The sequence below is a fragment of the Mauremys reevesii genome, linkage group 15 (assembly GCF_016161935.1).
Source record: "Mauremys reevesii isolate NIE-2019 linkage group 15, ASM1616193v1, whole genome shotgun sequence".
Taxonomy (NCBI): Eukaryota; Metazoa; Chordata; order Testudines; family Geoemydidae; genus Mauremys; species Mauremys reevesii.
The window spans coordinates 19,141,572-19,160,284 of record NC_052637.1 but is presented as its reverse complement, the minus strand read 5'-3'; the positions used below and the strand labels follow the sequence as shown (position 1 = coordinate 19,160,284).

Here is an 18,713-nt window from a genome sequence, read left to right as displayed (position 1 = left end):
GTTTGAACAACCTGGTCTCCAGTTACCACCACGGGATTCCCTGAGAGTCAAGAAAACTGCTGGGGGAAGGGTCAGCATCATGACAGCATTTACGGGGAAAGGAGTTAGGAGGGTTCTTAAAATTATTCTTAAAAGTCAATACCCCAAAGTGACTTTTTGGCCTTAAAGTGACTGAAACATAACAAAGAGGGGTGGGGAAGGGTGCAGGCAAGGTCACTTCTCATCCCTACAGGGCTTGAAGCATGTTGCAATGGGATGACTTTGGTGACTAGCCAGGAAGGAGGTGATGCAGAATAGCTCCAAGCAATCCTCCAGGCAATTCCAGGACAGTAGAGCCTGAGCTGACAACTCCCTCCTGCAATGAAGATTCCTGATATGAATCTTTTAAAAAAAGAGAAATCACATTACCGTTTTCCAGCCAGGTTAAATATGAAGGACAAGGAACAGACACATTTCCTGGAAGTGAATAAGGCCAGCAGACAAACTGATCAAATGTCCCATTGCAATATATTCCTGTAGAGAGAGAGAGAACTAATGTTTAGTTTTTAATAAAGATTATTCAGGCAGCCAGTAACCATGGGGACTGTCATGCCTGATTCCAGGCAGCCTGTAAGCACAGGGATCTGTTATATATAGAATGGAGGCCATGGTTATAGCATGGGGGTTGTATCCTGGAAAGCAGTGACTCTGAAAAGGACTTATGGGTCATAGAACCATAGAATATCAGGGTTGGAAGGTACCTCAAGAAGTCATCTAGTCCAACCCCTTGCTCAAAGCAGGACCAATCCCCAACTAAATCCTCCCAGCCAGGGCTTTGTCAAGCCTGACCTTAAAAACGTCTAAGGAAGGAGATTCCACCACCTCCCTAGGTAACCCATTCCAGTGCTTCACCACTCTGTGAGTGAAAAAGTTTTTCCTAATATCCAACCTAAACCTCCCCCTCTGCAACTTGAGACCATTACTCCTTGTTCTGTCATCTGGTACTACTGAGAACACCCTTTGGAATCCCCTTTCAGGTAGTTGAAAGCAGCTATCAAATCCCCCCTCATTCTTCTCTTCTGCAGAGGAAACAATCCCAGTTCCATCTGCCTCTCCTCATAAGTCATGTGCTCCAGCCCCCTAATCATTTTTGTTGCCCTCCGCTGGATTCTTTCCAATTTTTCCACATCCTTCTTGTAGTGTGGGGCCCAAAACTGGACACAGTACTCCAGATGAGGCCTCATCAATGTCGAATAGAGGGGAATGATCACATCCCTCGATCTGCTGGCAATGCCCCTACTTATACAGCCCAAAATGCCGTTAGCCTTCTTGGCAACTAGGGCATGCTGTCGACTCATATCCAGCTTCTCATCCACTGTAACCCCTAGGTCCTTTTCTGCAGAAAAGTGAACAAATAACTCAACATGAGCTCCCAGTGTGATACTGCGGCAGAGGGCTAATGCAATGCTTGGATGTATAAACAGGGAGTTGCGAGTGGGAGTAGGGAGTTGATTTTATCTTTGTACATGGCTTTGATGAGACCAGTGCTGCTATATTGCACTCAGTTCTGGTGTCCACATTTTTAAGAGGATGTTGAAAAATTTGAGAGGAAGCAGATTTCCACAAAAATAATTCAAGAGTTGGAAAAAGTGTTATAGTGAGACGTAAGGAGCTCGGTGTGTTTAGCTATAAAAAAACCAAGAGGTAACTTGATCCCAGTGTGTAAGTACTGTGACAAACTTCCTCCTCTACCTTGGTGGGTCCTGCGCTTATTGGCAGATTTGCTCACCTCAGTGATCTTCCCCTCTGGTGGAACCCACAGTCTGGGTCAACTCCTCCTGTGTTGGATCAGGAGTTGGGAAGTTTTGGGGAAACCTGGGCCCGCCCTCTACTCTGGGCTCCAGCCCAGGGCCCTGTGGATTGCAGCTGTCTATAGTGCCTCCTGTAACAGCTGCAGGACAGCTACAACTCTCTGGGCTACTTCCCCATGGCCTCCTCCAAACACCTTCTTTATCCTCACCACAGGACCTTCCTCCTAGTGTCTGATAACACTTGTACTCCTTAGTCCTCCAGAAGCACACTCTCAGCTCCTTGTGCCTCTTGCTCCCAGCTTCTCACACACACACACACACACACCACAAACTGAAGTGAGCTCCTTTTTAACCCAGGTGCCCTGATTAGCCTGCCTTGATTGGTTGCAGGTGTTCTAATCAGCCTGTCTGCCTTAATTGGTTCTAGCAGGTTTCTGATTACTCTAGTGCAGCCCTGCTCTGGTCACTCAGGGAACAGAAAACTACTCATCCAGTGACCAATATATTTGCCCTCTACCAAACTCCTGTACCCCACTGGTCTGGGTCTGTCACAGTACCCATAAAGGAAGAAAAATTCCTAGTTAATAAATGGCTCTTCGATCTAGTGGAGGAAGGCAGAACAAGAATCAGTGGCTGGAAGTTAAAGCCAGATAAATTGAAATTAGAAACAAGGCACAACATTTTGTCAACAGTGAGAGATATTAACCATTGGAAGAAACTACAAGTGATATGGTAAATTCTTAATCTGTTGGTGTGTTTAGATCATAGAATCATAGAACCGTAAGGTTAGAAGCATGGATGGAGTGTGAAGCTTCCCCTTGGGGAGGCTAGTCCTGGACCCAGCCTCTTCCGGCTGAGCCCATGCCCCCACTCACAGCTCTCAGCCCCTACACCCATGACCTCAGCCAGGGCAAGAGCGGGCTGAGAGCTTGGTCGAGGCCACGGAGGGGGGCTGAGAGCTCAGGCCCGGCTGGGGTTGAGCTCTCTGCCCTGGCTGGGACTGAGGCACAGTTCTTGGCCCTGGCGGGAGCTCTAAGCCTGGAGCCCCTCCCCAATTCTGCCCTTTCTGTCTTCAGCCATTCCCATGGCCCCACCCCACTCCGCCCCTTTTCTTGTGGCCCTGGCCCCTTTCCACCCATAGCCCTGGTCCTGTTCTACCCCTTCCTCCCATGGCTCTGCCCCCATTCTGCCCCCTCTCTGGCCTTCCCCCAAGGCCCCGCCCCTCACTCAGTCCTTTACTCCTCCCACATCCCCATGCTGCAGCCCTGAGACTGGAAAAGCTCTGTGGCCACAGCAGGGAGCGAGAGCTCCTCCAGCCCCTGGCCATGGTGGACAGGGGGACAGGAATATTTTTCCAGGCCCCCCAAATTATCCAGGGCCTCTGGATACAGGCCCCATGGGCCCATGTGGTAATCCACCACTGCCCACTCCCCCTCCAATCAGCACAAAGTTTGGGGAGCCTTAGCCTCCCCCAGTCTCCATTATGCACCGACCATGATTAGAAGAGACTGCCAGGGTCATCTAGTCTAACCCCCTGCCAAGATGCAGGATTTGTTGTGTCTAAGCCATCCAAGACAGATGGCTATCCAGCCTCCTTTTGAAAACCTCCAATGAAGGCGCTTCCATGACCTCCCTAGGTGTCTGTTCCATTCAGGGGCGGCTCTAGGCACCAGCAAAACAAGCTGGTGCCTTCTGCAGTCATGCCCCTGGTTCCATTGTCAGGATCAAGACTGGATGCCTTTTAGGAAGATCTGCTTTAGCCAAACACAAGCTATTGGGCTCAATATTATGAAATTCCCTGGCGTGTGCTCAACAGAAGGTGAGACTAAATCAGTGGTTTTCAAACTGCGGGTCGCGACCCAGTCTTGTGTCGTGGAATGTAAGGCACTGGGTCGCGGTGGCTCTGGTCAGCACTGCTGACTGGGCCGTTAAAAGTCCCATCAGCGGTGCTGCCCGGCTAAGACAGGCTAGTTCCTACCTGTTCTGACACCGTGCTGTGCCCCGGAAGCGGCCAGCAGCTGGTCTGGCTTCTAGGCGGAGGGGCCATGGAGCTCCGCGAGCTGCCCCTGCCCCAAGCACTGGCCAATGGAAGCTGGGGGGAGGGGGAGGTGCCTACGGGCAAGAACCACGAGGAGCTCGGCGCAACTTGGTCCACGGTGCCATGACACGCAGGAAGCCTGCCTAAGCACTAACATTGCGCCGATAACCAGAAGTCACCTGAGGCAAGCCTGCACCCCAACCCTGCACTCCAATCCCCTGCTCCAGTCGTGAGCCCTCTCCCCCACCCCGCAAACCCAGAGTCCCTTCCTGCACCCCAAACTCCTCATCCCTGGCCCCACACCAGAGCCTGCACCCCCAGCTCAGAGCCCTGATCCTCTCCCACACCCCAACCCTCTGTCCCAGCCCTGAGCCCCTCCCACACCTCAAACCCCTCATGCCCAGCTCTGCTGGGTCATAGGCATCAACAATTTTCTTCAACTGAGTCACCAGAAAAAAAGTTTGAAAACCACTGGACTAAACGATCCAATGCTCTCTCCTGGCCTTAAAATCTATATGTCTCTGAGCACTGTGTAACTATGGAGATCTGTTATATCTATTACTGGGCATGCGATATCTATGGAGCATAGCATTTTTGTCCATTGTTTGGACAACTGGCAGCAGTTACTGTGCACCTGGTAATCATGGACCTGTTCTCTCTGTCTGTGACCATCCAATAAGCTCATCACCGCTATGTCTGTCAGGTAACTGGCATTGGATGGGTCTTGTTACATTTGTCTTTGGTATGATGGGTGTAGATGGAGATTCCATCCAATGCTTGGCAGGAAAAGTGTGGCAAGAAACTCTGAACCACCAAAAGTCTCCTGCTGCAGGAAAAGTGGTATCTGGACATCTGCACTGGTGTATACATAGGGGCAAACGTTCATAACATGATTTTCAAGGGGTAGTTGTCAAATTATAATGGGGTTCTAGCAGCCATTGGGTCCATAGCCCTTAAAGGGGGACAGAACCATCCTGATGGACTGTACTGATCATAGCACTTTACAAACACAAATGAAATTATTGTGACAATTTTTGGCCCAGTGAGGTAGGCATTGTTATCCCCTGGGGAAACTGGTTGTGATAGGCACTAGCCTTCCTTGGGAATGGTGCCCACAGTTCTTCCCTGATGTCGCTAGCATGCATGGGGAATGTGAATGATGTGCTGTTTCTGGACAGAGATCTGCTCCCCTCTGCCAGTCAGCTCTATGGGCCAATGGAGAAGGTGTGCAAGATCCTGGGCACATATGAAAGGTCAAGGATAATATATCCCCAAAAGGGTAAGTGACTTCCTGTGATGGGGTGTCCACCCCACACAGGAATGTAAGAGGTTAAGGTGGCCAGGTAGGCCTATTAACTCCACAGGAGGAGGAGCCAGGGAGCAGGGAACTAGTGGATTGCAAGCAGGCTCAACTGTACAGGAACAGGTGGGACCTGTATAAAGCCAGATAGCTGGCAACAGATAGCTGGCCTCTGGGAAAGGGCAGTCACTCCCTGGGAAGAGGGAGTTGGTTCGGAGCTGGTACTCTCAGAGAATGGGTGAGGTGGGGGGACCAGGAAGAGTAAGAGGCAGTCCAGAGAAGGAGCAATGAGGGCTGAGAGGTTAGAGCCCAGAACTGCTGAGCTGAGGGTCCCTGAACTGGAACCCAGAGTAGAGGGAGGGCCCAGGTCACCTTACTGGCCACTGGAGAAATGGCACAAGCTGGACAGCACTGGAGAAGACTGCCTGGGACCATTTGCATGCCATAGAAGGATCTTGGGTCACCCTGGAAGATGGTGACCTGGCTGGAGGGCCGAGTCATGAAGAGGATGCTGTGGTTCCTGGAGTGAGGTGGGTCCACAGGGTGAGAGGTAGACAGGAGAAGTACCACCTGAAGAGCTCCTGACAAGGACTTTTGTGCACAGATGGTGCTGTTACCCACATTACAAATTGCTCTAGGATCGCCCCCAGATACAGAGAGCCTGGCTTCACGGGGCAGTCCAGCCTCAGGAAACCCATAGTGATAAGTTTTCAAGTCGAATGATTGGTTTACTTTAGTTTCCATTTTTAAGGCTGTCTCTACAATGGAAAGTGGTGAAGATTCACATTTTTTTCTTAATGAAAATAAAAGGTGTGTTTAGTTCCCCATCCCAGCGGGTGCTTGGAGGTATCAGGGACTATGGCTTTCTGGTTCCCAAAGACTGGCTGTGCTGTGATCTAGCCTAGTTCTGCCTCATTAAAGTTCCAGGGACATAATCCAACAAGACATTTTAGAAGTCACATTGTTAATGTATTTTTCTGTGAACTACTTCAATGATACGTGGCACCTTAAAGACTAACAGACATATTGGGGCATGAGCTTTCGTGGGTGAATACCCACTTCGTCGGATGCATGCTGACGAAGTGGGCATTCACCCACGAAAGCTCATGCTCCAATACATCTGTTAGTCTATAAGGTGCCACAGGATTCTTTGCTGCTTTTACAGATCCAGACTAACATAGCTACCCCTCTGATACTTCAGTGATACATTACTGTGTAGGGGATCTCTGTGTTCCAAGAAAAGACACAGATCTATCTATGGCTACTTCTGTTCTTGGAGCTAGGGTGAGATACCCATCTCACAAAGACCTACTTGCACTAGCTCTCATTGAGCCAGCACACTAAAGATAGTAATATAGTCACGTTGGCATGGGCAGTGGTGGCATGGGCTAGCAGCCAAGTTCATACCCGTGGGGTTCAGGAGGATGGCTAGCCTGTGCTGCTGCTATCTGTGCTACCATGGCTACATTACTATTTTTATTATGCTAGCTCAATGTGACCTTGCATAAGTATATCCATGTGAGCTGGGAATCCCACCCCTAGCTGGTAGGGTAGATGTACCCTCTCCATATGCATCAAAACCCAAACACAGTGTTTCAAAGTCCAGCTAAGTTTAGTAGATGACAATGTCACATTGTTTACAAAGCATGATCATGTAGGGTGTGTCTACACTGGGGAGTTTAATTCAAAGCTTTTTGATGTGCATCAGATAACTTGCATTACGTAAGTCATATCAATAGCATGCACACAGAATGCCTGTTCTATTTTCAGTTCACATCGTATGAACACATGGTGCAAGTTTGCTGTGAATTGAGGGTGTAGCATTCTTGGGGGTATCCCAGGGTCCTTTGCTTTACCACTGAGCAGCATGCATCCAGGGATTGTTTTTGCTGTGAAATGTGGGAAACCAAGCTCCTGCTCCCTGCTTCTGTGGAGGCAAGTGAAAATATACAGGGCTTCCTTGGGCTATATTACAGCACTCAAAGCTGGATGAATTCAGCATTGGACTTTACCCATTGCACCAACAAGCTGATAGGCAGGAGCAGAAGAATATTTTATGGCAGCAGCAACTCTGGCAACAGGAGTACAATCTGCAGTGATGGCAGCAGGTTGCCACAGAATAATGGGAGAATCTGAGCTGTTGGAATGTGAAGACCAGGTCCTGGATCACCTACAAAGGGTTCAGCACCATTTCTGGGCTGAAGAAACCACCATGGATTGGTGGGAGAGGCTCATTCTGTAGACCTGGGATGACCAGTTCAGTGACAAGAGAACTTCAGGATGGGGAGGGTTATTTTTTTTTTAATATCTCTGCGGAACTGGCCCTGGAACTGCAGCGTCAGTGTACCAACGTGTGGTGCCCCATATCCATGGAGCAGCAGGGTTGCCATTGCCATCTGGGGGCTGGCCACCCCAGAATGTTACTGGTCTGTGGCCAACCAATTTGGTGTGGGGAGATCAACTGTTGGGGCCATTCTCATACAGGTCTGCTATGCCACTGAAAAGGTGCTGTCTAACCAGGTAATGCAGATGGGTAATGCTCAGGAGATTATTGATGGGTTTGCATACATTGGGTACCGAACCTGGTTTTGGTGTAACTGATGAACCCATGTGCCTAACGTTTGCCTGCCCTCATCCCAGTTGAGCACAGCATTTGTAAACAGAAAGGGGTTTTTGTCCATAGTGCTCCAAGGACCGGTGGACCACCATGGCAGGTTTACAGACATAAATGCAGCAGCATCTGCTATGGTCCACAATGCTAGAACCTTTCAGAACTCTCTACTATTCAAATAAAACGGAGAAAGACTGTTTACCCCCTGAAGCACTGGGGGCATTAATGGCGTGGAGGCTGGTCTAGTTATTCTGGGAGATCCAAGTTATGTCCTGGGGCCCTAGCTAATGAAACTATACACGAGCTGCTGGGACAGAAGCAACATTTTCATTATTGCTTTATAGCTACACAATGAAAAGCATATGGCACAGTTTGCAGAATAGGTTGGAAGCTGCAGAAAAAAATGTTCCAATATTATAGGTAGATGTTGTGTTTTGCTCAATATTTGTGAGAGCAAGGGGGAAAGTCCTGACGATGGGTGGGAGTCTGAGGTGCAGGGGCTTGCTCAGAGGTTCAAACAGACAGCAAGGAGCACAAACAGCCATGGGAATGCTGTCAGGGATGCCTACTGTTTGCGTTTTGAGTGCCTGCCATGCCTGAAAAAGTTACCCTGTGTGTGGGGTGCACTGGGATGCAGACATTTTGAGCACTGAGGGATTGCATGTGGGTGGTTGAAATTTACTGTTCCCTACGTGCTCTTGTAAAAACCTATGAATTATTTTCGCATATTTAAAGAATTCTCTGTGCTATCTGCAATGATGACCCATAATGGATGTATTGTAAATGGTTTTAATATGAAACAATAAAAAATACAAAAATGTTAATCAAAGCAATGGAAAAATAATGTCTGTTTGGAAATACATTTAGAAAACCAGTCTTTTAAAGTAATCAACTATACACAAACCTTAAATTACTGCAACAGTGCACATGAAACTTAGAATGCAACAGTAAGAACATTCCAAGTGCAACAGAATGAGGAAAGGGGGAGCAGTTACAGGTGAGTATAGGCCTTGCCTCTGACTCTTCTTATCTGCATGGGTGCTGGGGCTGAGTGCCTCAGCTCAAAGTTCTCAGGGGCTCTGCACGGCTCAAAAGAGCTGGACTCCCAGGGAGAGGCACTGATTTCCTGAGTTCCCGGGGGGGTGCTCGACCCCCACCCCACCCCAGGCCCTGCCCTCGCTTCTCCCTCTCTCCCTTGCTCCCACCCCGCCTCTTCCTGCCCCCACCTCACCTCCTCCCTGCCCCTTCCTGCTCCCACTCCTCCCCAGCGCCTCCTGCACCCCACTGAACTGCTGAGGGGGGAGGGGGAGGAGCTGATCTGTGGGGCTGCGGGTGGGTGCTGAGCACCCAGTATCGGCGCCTATGCCAGGTGCAAATGTTCTCGATGCCCAGAGGTGGGATCTGAGAGGTGAATGGGACCTGCTGGGAGCACTGCACTTGGGATGCAGAGGTTAGGAGTTGCTGCTGGTGCCAGTAGCCACCATTATCCACAGGCCGAAGGACGTCTGGGTCCCAAATTACGGGACTGCAGGGCCTGCTGGCCTAGAAGTAGCAAGATTATCAGGAGGGCATTCTGGATAGTACCCACAAGTTGCCACTATATCTCCGTCCTTTTCCATGCTCTCCTTCACCTTGGTGATACTATCTTTGGCCACAGCCACACTTTCCCTTGGCCATTGACATGATCTCCTGAGAGAGCAACTTCTCCCTCCCTCTGGATCCTCATATGCAAGCTTCACTCTCAGACAGCCTGGTTTGATTCTGTGACTCAGTCATGTAAACATCTCATCCCGACTCTTCGTTTTTCTTCCCCTCAGGTTGTCAGCAGTTCAGAGAGGCCCTGTCCTTGACTGTCCTGCTGTTGCAGGGTGCTGTGGCTATGGAAGCGAACAAAACAACAAAAAAGTTGTTTATTGTTCATATTCAGACAAGGCATGTTAGCTTTTTTAGTCAATATGTGTGACCGTTCCTCCCTGAGACTCTTCCCATTCTTGTGGGAAACTCAGAGATGGTAGGTTGGTATGGACCGTGGTGGGTGCCTTTGGATTTCAGTCTACTGTATCTGCTTTCATGATTTTGGGGTGAGGGAGTTGATTGGAGCTATGTCCTGACTCTTGATGATATTACACTGAGGTGGAGGACTTGTCTTACTCAAAAAAGACAAAGAATAGACTGGTGAGATATGCTGTGAAGTTGTTCTCCACAATGGTCCCCTCTGAAGCATTGCAGTAGTGGAAAGGGCTTGCAAGCCCTACGAGAGGACATGGGCATGGGGTTATTCCCTATAATTTGCAAAACAAACAAAAACCCAAGTAATTTCTCAGTCTTAATTTCTGCTATATCTCCCCTGGAGAAAGTGAAGAGAAAAACAGATAGGTCCCTGCAATGATGGTCAGCTATATGCATTTTTCAAGGCATTTGCACTTCAGTGGGGAGTAAGTATTGTTTGCAGGGCCGCCTGGAGTGGGGGCAAATTGGGACAATTTGCCCCAGGCCCCACAAGCCCTGGCGCTGCAGCAGTCTGGGTCTTTGGCAACATTTCGGTGGGGGGGGGCCGTTAGTGCTGCCAAAGATGCGGAGCAACTGAAGGGCCCCCTGCCGCCAAAATGCCGCCGAAGACCCAGACTGCTGACAGGTGAGTACAAGCGCCGCAGCTCCCCTGCTTTGCCCCAGGCCCCCTGAATCCTGTGGGCAGCCCTGATTGTTTGTGCCTTGCCTGGGCCTGCAATGTGCGTTTATATTTCATGTAAATTACAAAAACTATCCAGATTTCTTTTCCTATAAGCACTATCTCAATAAATTATTGAATGTTGTACAAATAAATGCTTTTGCTATTTGAATCTGGTGTGGGAGGAGGAATGAGGTACAGACTGTGACTGCACCTTGCTGGCAGACGCCATTTGGAAGCAGCACAAGATGGAGGGTGAGTGAAAGACGTGGGCTCGTCGCTTACATCCACCAATAAATAATAGATTGTAAAGATAGGTACTTACATGCTGACGTTCCCTCCAGAGGATCTGACTCTTTGGTCCCTGCTTGGTTTTGGGCTGGGAATCCAGCTCAACTGATGTAGGGTGGGAATGAGGGTCCTTCGTAGTAGAGCAAGACTGGGACTGGCTTTCCAGTTGGCTGTCCTGACCCACAAAGAGATCCTAGCTGTCAGGGGCAGCTCCTATCCAGCATCCTTCTGCTCATCCTCCCATGGGTCGAGCTGGTCATGCTTGGTAGGGGGAGGTGCAGGCAGCAGGTTCAGAGTAATGCCTGGGACAGGTTGTACTGTGATTGTGTAGAATGCTATATAGTTCTTCAAAAATGGACAGGTCACACGTCCCCTGCCAGATTGTCTCTTTTCATCCTTCATTTCAGTGTGCATTCTCCTGAGATGTTTGTTCTTTATCTGGCACTGGCTGGTGTCCTGGCTGTGACCCTTTGTGGACATCTGCTTTACAATGTGCGAAAAAAGGTCCTATTCCTGTGCCTTCCCACAAGAGGTTCCTGAACCAATGCATCTCCCCATATGGCAGTGAGATGAAGTGTCTCAGCACCGCTCCAATCAGCGGTGTGAGGCATGTTATGGGGCTTCTGGAGTGCTATTGTGGTTGCATCACCAGAATAATGACACATTGGAATTGAGTGGCAAACAGGCAATATCTGGCTCTGTGCCACTTTTTATAGGGAGAAGCGTTATCCTGAAAAGGACCCCCCATGGAGGGAGTGCACACAATGGACAAGTCAGTAACAGTCGAACTGCAAAGCACTGTGGGATAGCCATTGAAAACATGAAAAAAGTGGTGCACAGCAATCACATGCACACATACAACAAAAATGAACTATTTCAATTTGAAGCAAACCTAATCCACTTTGCAAGAGGACTCCAGCATTCCAGACAAATGCAGTTAGTGCGCAGTGATAAGTTGCAATGTAAGCAGAGTCTGAATGAGCTCGAGTCACTTTGTTATTGGGGCAGGGGTACTAAAGGGTTATTATCCTTGTTGTGTGAATCAAGAGCAGCAGAACTGTGCAAGGCATACTCAGATGGAGGGACTCATGCTCAACTAAACTGCACTTGCTAGGCAGGTGATGTGGGTGCCAAAACCCAATGGAGTTGAGAGAGGGTGGGGACAGGTACTTGTACCTGGTGGTGTGGGCCCTGCCTAAGGATCCGAGGCACCATTCGACCCTGCATGTCTCCACAGTGTAAAAACAGAGCTGATTAAGACTCAACTGGGAGTCTTGTTACACACCACAGAGCTGAAATCACTGATAACCAGGTATAAGCATTTGGCCTGCTTTGGGACGGTATCTCTGATTCACGAGACTGCCCAGTCCACACTAGTAGTGAGGCTCCACCACTAACAGCAGAAATCACTGAGAGCTGTGTTAAGTGGTGGGACCTTGAGACATTCCAAAGGATTCAGAGCGAAGTGGCTGGTGGAATGGACTGGCGAGTGGCTGGCAGGCAGAATGGAGCAGCGAGCAGGGTGGCCAGTGGAACAGCTGGTGGAGCGGTGAGTGGCCAGCAGGGCAGAGCGGCTAGTGGCTGACAGGCCGGCTGATGTCAAAGCAAGCGCCTGGACAGCAGAACAAGCAAGGTGCCCCGATTCCTCACTAGGGCGGGAGGTGAGCTCACCCAGATGCACCTCTAAACTCTGGGTCTTCACTGATCAAGGATGATAGTTGTGAACGGGTGTGGCGGATGGAACAAGAGAACGGTACATTAAAGAACTTTTTGTTGCTGAACTTAGGAACCTGAGGTAAAAGAACACTGCCCAACATACTCTCAGGTGGGTCTTTTGCTCTTGGTTTTATGTTTATGAATCCTGCTTGTGGCATTTTCCCAAAGGAATGTCGGGTTACTTCTCTCCTTTTATCTCTCCTGTGTGCTTGCAAGAGGGGGAGTATCGCCTCTTGGAGGTGACCAGGGGTGGTATGTAATTGTCCCAGGTTACTGGGTGGGGGGCTCAAGCCGGTTTTGTGTTGTATTGTTAAAAAGGAACACTAGGTATTGAACCCGGCCGTTGTTGCTGCCAACTCCAACTGGCAGAAGAGTTACATATGCAAATTGTTTACAAACTAGATGAATGTCGTTTGATCCAGTTTGAAACCTAGTGTGTAGACAATCTCTTAAAACAAAGCAAGATAGTTGAACCAGGTATGTCATAAATCTTACATGGCTACATAAACATAAACATACTGGGTGAAATCCTGGCCCCGCTTGAAGTAAATAGAAGTTTTGTCATTCACTTCAGTGGGCCAGGTTTCTATCAGTTAATCTTTTCAAGTACAAATAAAAGCATGTGTCATTATGACACCCCCATTTTAATTCTCAACAAAAACAATGCATATCTAAAAATCTATGAGATCTTGATTTCAGTGTCCAAACATTTTCTTAAGTGATACTGTTGATGGAAATACGTCACATAAATGTGTACTTTCAATAGTATTTTCCCCAGTAAACTGCCTATGAACACTTTTTAGTTTAACCAGGAAAACATATAACATTGACTATATATAAATATATGTTTGTGCATCTGTTTTGGAAGCTGCTCACTATGTGTTTTCGTATACATATTTAATGTTTTTGTTTATGTTTTGAAATTATTGATGGAAATAGTTACTTTGAGTGAGAGCTAAAGTTGTGTTACAATGAACTCTGCACTCCTTTATATTGAATAAGAATAAATGTGTTTGTCTTATGTGGACACTGTAAGATTAATACTTAGTTTTAGGGTGATCAGACATCCTGCTTTGGCCAGGACAGTTCCTTTTTTAAGCCTTGTCCTGGCTGTCCTGACTTTTTTGGCAAAAGTGGGCATTTGTCAACTTGATCAGGTGGCAAGAGCAAATGGGACAAATGCCCACCTTTGTCAAAAAGTGGGGTGCAGAGGAACATGTGGGGGGGTGAGCAGTGATGCCAGCTATGCATGGGGGGGCAGGCAGGGCTTGAGCGAGCAGTGACGCTAACCTCACATGTTGTAGGGGGGAAGGAGAGTGCTCCGACCAGTGGCTCAGGCCAGCCCCACTTGAGGGGGAGGGTCCTCAGGCGAGTGACTCAGGCCAGCCCCATGTGTGGGGGTTGGCAGGAGAGGACATGGGTTAGTCCCACACAATGTCGCATTTTCCCTTTGGGAAATATGGCCACCCTCCTTAGTTTATTATTAATAGTAGTACTAGCAGCATGCGGAGATCCCACTATGCTAGGACTCCGTGCAAAGAGACATTCTCAGCCCCAAAGACCTGAATCTCTACGCATTGTATTTGGTGGAAAATCTCCTACTGACTTAAATGGGATCAGGCTCAGGACTTACATAGACAAGAAACAGAAGGATGGAGGTGAAGGGATATAATACAGAGTGATCAGTGACGGGTGGCAAACCTTGTTAGTTCAGTGGGTTCTAACTGCTTTCTTTAATTAGGGTAATTTATAAATCCCAATTGCTGGAAATTCATCTTGCTCCACAGTTGTTCAGCAGTTGTCTGGGGTTGTGAACAGTTTGCGGCATTTCAAGCTGATTTCACTTATTTTTTTTGGCTAAGCAAAAGGTCTTAAACATAACGATGCCATTCCTCTGTTTGTCTATTTATAGTAGGCCTTTCTGGCCTTACATCTTGAAATCTATGAATAAAAATATACCTCTGCAATATTGTTCAATACATTTCTATTTACTCATTTAATATGGATATTTTGAAGTGTTACCCCAGTTTTAGTCAGGTTTCTTACCAGTTTCTACTGCAGATTCTTGTAATTTTTTCAAGCAATCTTTTTTGTAGTTAAGCCACTTTGTCATCGTTTTCTCCATCAGAGAGCCTAAGACCTGTACATACAGAAAATATTGTAAATGAAGAAACTGAGTTTGAACTTTGTATTTTTCTAGGTGGGATAGTTTTCTGCTACTTTAACAGTTGAAATAAGTAATATACAAAATTCAAGAGTTGTCACTTTTTCTGTGGCCAAGAAATACACTGTTACACTGTTATGTTCTCCCCAACACCACACATTTTTGTTAAACTTCCAGCTGGACACTCTGAATATATAGCCTCTGCAGAGCCAACTGTAGAAGTTGTGTGCTATGGCTCATAAATCCTGGAACGTTTTCAAGCAGTTAACAATTAGATTATATGCAGAGGCTGATTAATCATTGTTGAATATTTATGTTTTCACTGGATTATTTGATTGGTATGACTGGAAATAATTCATGGGGCTGTTTGTTTATTAGCGTATTTTACAGATTGTCAAGGATGCCCAGAACATTGGCTGAGGGCTCTTTCATTGCCGTTTAATATAATTGTGAAGAAATAAATAATACCATTTTGTTAACATCACCTTTAAAGAGGTAAATCCTCTCCCATCATATCCCTCCCAGACTCCAGACACTAAGTCTTGTTTCAGCAGACCTCCCAAGCAACCCCTCAGTATCCCTGTTTCAAGTGAGGCAATTGAAAAACTAGCAAGGACTCATCTCCATTTTCATAGATTTCAAGGCCAGAAGGGAGCATTGTGATCATCTAGTCTGACCTCCTGTATAACACAGGACATAACATAACATAAGAATGGGCATACTGGGTCAGAACAGTAGTCCATTGAGCCCAATATCCTGCCTTCCAACATTGGCAGATGCCAGATATTTCAGAGGGAATGAACTGAACAGCGCAATTATCAAGTGATCCATCCCCTGTCATCCACTCTCAATTTCTGGCAGGTGGAGGTTTAAGAACACCCAGATGATAGAGTTACATCCCTGACCATCTTGGCTAATAGACATTGACAGACCTATCCTCCATTAACTTATCTCATTCTTTTTTGAACCCAGTTAGTTATACTTTTGGCCTTCACAACATCCCCTGGAGATGGGATCCATAGGTCAGCTGTGCATTGTGTGGAGAAATACTTATTTTTATTTGTTGAAAATGTACTGCCTATTAATTTAATTGGTGACCTCCTGGTTCTTGTGTTATATGAAAGCATAAACAACTCCTTATTCACTGTATCCACACCATTCATGATTTAATAGACCTCTGTCATATCTCCCCTTAATTAGCTCTCTTCTAAGATGAACAGTCTCAGTCTTTTTAATATTTCCTCATATGGAAGATGTTCCATACCCCTAATGCTTTTTGTTGCCCTTTTCTCCACCTTTTCTAACTCTGATATTTTTTTTTCAGATGGGGAGACCAGAACTGTATGCACTATTCAAGGTGTGGACATCTTATTATCTATCCCTTTCCTAATGGTTCCTAACGTTAGGTTTTTTGACTGCTGCTGCACAGTGGATGCCTGTGTTCAGACAACTCTCCACGATGACACCAATATTTCTTTCTTGAATTGTGACAGCTAATTTAAACGCCATGATTTTGTATAGGTAGTTGGGATTATTTTTCCCCCAGTATGCATTACTTTACACTTATCCCACTGAATTTCATCTGCCATTTTGTTGCCCAGTCACCTAGTTTTCTGAGATCCCTTTGTAAGTCCAAAGCAGACTGCAAAGACTTAACTATTTTGAGTAATTTTGTATCATCTTTGCCATCTCACTGTTTACCCCTTTTTCCAAATCATTTATGTATATGTTGAACAGCACTGGTCCCAGTACAGACCCTTGGAAGACCCTGCTATTTACCTCTTTTCATTCTGAAAATGGACCATTTATTCCTACCCTTTGTTTCCTATCTTTCAGCCACTCACTGATCCATGAGAGGGCCTTCCCTTTTATCCCAGGACTATTTACTTTGCTTAAGAGCCTTTGGTGTGGGACCTTGTCAAAGGCTTTCTATATTCACTGGATCATCCTTGTCCACATGATTGTGGACCTTCTCAGAGAATTCTATTAGATTGGTTTGGCATCATTTCCCTTTACAGAAGCAGTGTTGACTTTTCCCAAAAAGATCATGTTAATTTATGTATGTTAATTCAGTTCTTTACTATAGTTTTGAACCAATCTGCCCGGTATTGAAGTTAGGCTGCCATGATCACCTCTGGAGCTTTTTCAAAGTTAGGTATTATTACATTAGCTATCCTCCAGTCCTCGTACACAGAAGCTGATTTAAATGATACATTACATACCACAGTTAGTAGTTCTTCATTTTCATATCTGAGTTCCTTCACAACTCTTGGGTGAATACCATCTGACCCAGGTGATTTATTACTGTTTAATGTGTCAATTTGTTCCAAAACCTCCTCTACTGACACCTCAATCTGGGATAGGTCCTCAGATTTGTCACCTAAAAAGAATGGTTCACCTCATATCCTCTGCTGTGAAGACTGATGCAAAGAATTAATTTAACTTCTCCACAATGGCCTGGTCTTCCATTAGGGCTTCTTTAGCACCTTGAGCAATCACTGGCCTGCATCTCATGTACTTACATTTTTTTGCTGTTAGTTTGTGTCCTTAGCTACTTGATCTTCAAATTCTGTCTTGACCTTCTTTATTGTACTTTGACACTTGGCTTGCCAGAGTTTACGCTCCTTTCTGTTTTCCTCAGTTGGCTTTGACATCCAATTTCTAAAGGATTCCTTTTTACCACTAGTTATGTCTTTTACTTTGCTGATTAGCCCTGGTGTCATTTTTTTTTTGGTCCTTTCACTTTTTTAATTTGGGGGTGTACATTTAGTTTGAGCCTCTGTTCAGGTGTTTTTAAATAGCCATCATGAAGCTTGCAGGCATTTCACCCCCAGGACTGTTTGTATCTATATGTAACCCTTTGGGGGTTTAGAAAGCATGGCCCCTTTAAATCATTGTCCTGAGGGAGGAAATGCTGATTGTTCCAGGCAGAGGAAGTGCTGTTCGGGGGTAGTGTGAAGAGAGGGGGAGCAACGAAGTGGGTGTGTCTGGGGCTCCAGACAGAAGGGCTGCAGCAAGCAGGCAGGGCCGGCTATGGGGTTTTGTCGCCCCAAGCAGCCAAAAAAAAAAAAAAAAAAGCCGTGATTGTGATTTGCGGCAATTCAGAGGGAGGTCCTTCACTGCGAGCGGGAGTGAGGGATCCTCCACCGAATTGCTGCTGAATACCTGAAAGTGCCATCCCGCTCCAGAGTTTCCGCCCCAAGCACCTACTTGATATGCTGGTGCCTGGAGTCGGCCCTGCAAGCAGGCCCTCACAGAGTGAAGCAGCTGAGAACCTGTCCAAAGTCCAGGAGGGACAGGGCAGCCGATCGGGGACACCTATGCAGAGATGCCTGCAAGATAGCTGATCAGTTAGGCATTTTGTGAACGTTCTGGGCAGGAGCCTGAAGGCCTCGGGTCCAGATACATGGCTGCAGTGCATGCTCATAGTGCAGGGTTCTCATCTGGCAGCCAGGCCACCTGCTCTCATAGCACGTGGTTATTTGTGGTGTGCTGTGACAGTTGGGCCCATGGTGCCATGTTTTCATCACAGAGCTGTGCTCTTGCTTGTGCAGAGCTTGGTTCTCTGTTGCAAGCTGCAATACTTGGACTCGAAGCTGGGAAGCTCCTCCTAGGAGCAGTCAACCTGTTCAGGCATTTCTAGTACCCTCTGGGGCATGCTGGGCAGGGAGTGGCCCATTGCCTCCATGGTCTCCTAGCGTAGGCCTTCACTGTGAGCGAGGCTGGTCCAGGCAAAATGTCAGCATCCTGTGATGTGCAGTTGGGACCAAGGGTTGGAGTCAGGTTATACCTGAGACTGAGTAGTGAAGGAGCTCATCATCCAGTTCTAGGCTGGGGTTAATATCAAGGATCAGAGTTCGACACAGGTTGCAAGGTCTGAGTCAAGAAGTTAGGCCAAGTAAACCAAGAGTTCAAGAGCAGGAATGACCATGACAGCTACAGGAGATCCACACTGTTGCCTGGACAGTTCCTGGAATGCCCCTTATATTTATATAGGGCGGGCAGCCAATCAGGAGCCATAAGGCTGCTGCCTGTCAGACCTCTTGAGGCAGGACTTCCTGTGGTCTGTGTCAGCTGTGGGGCAAGGGAAGAGGAGTGTGAGCTGGTTACAGCTGCTGGTTCATGGCAGCATGGA

The 18,713-nt window shown here is 47.2% G+C and overlaps 1 protein-coding gene across 1 annotated transcript in view; it reads right to left on the bottom strand.

The window, feature by feature from the left end:
* Positions 1-18,713, bottom strand: part of GLP2R (glucagon like peptide 2 receptor) — a 135,418-nt gene that overhangs the window by 110,908 nt on the left and 5,797 nt on the right. Inside the window, exons 2-3 of the mRNA XM_039501579.1 lie at positions 14,461-14,554; positions 409-513 (exon numbers count right to left, since the gene is read on the bottom strand). Of these exons, the coding sequence (XP_039357513.1) occupies positions 409-513; positions 14,461-14,554 (199 nt within the window). The remainder of the gene's footprint in view (positions 1-408; positions 514-14,460; positions 14,555-18,713) is intronic.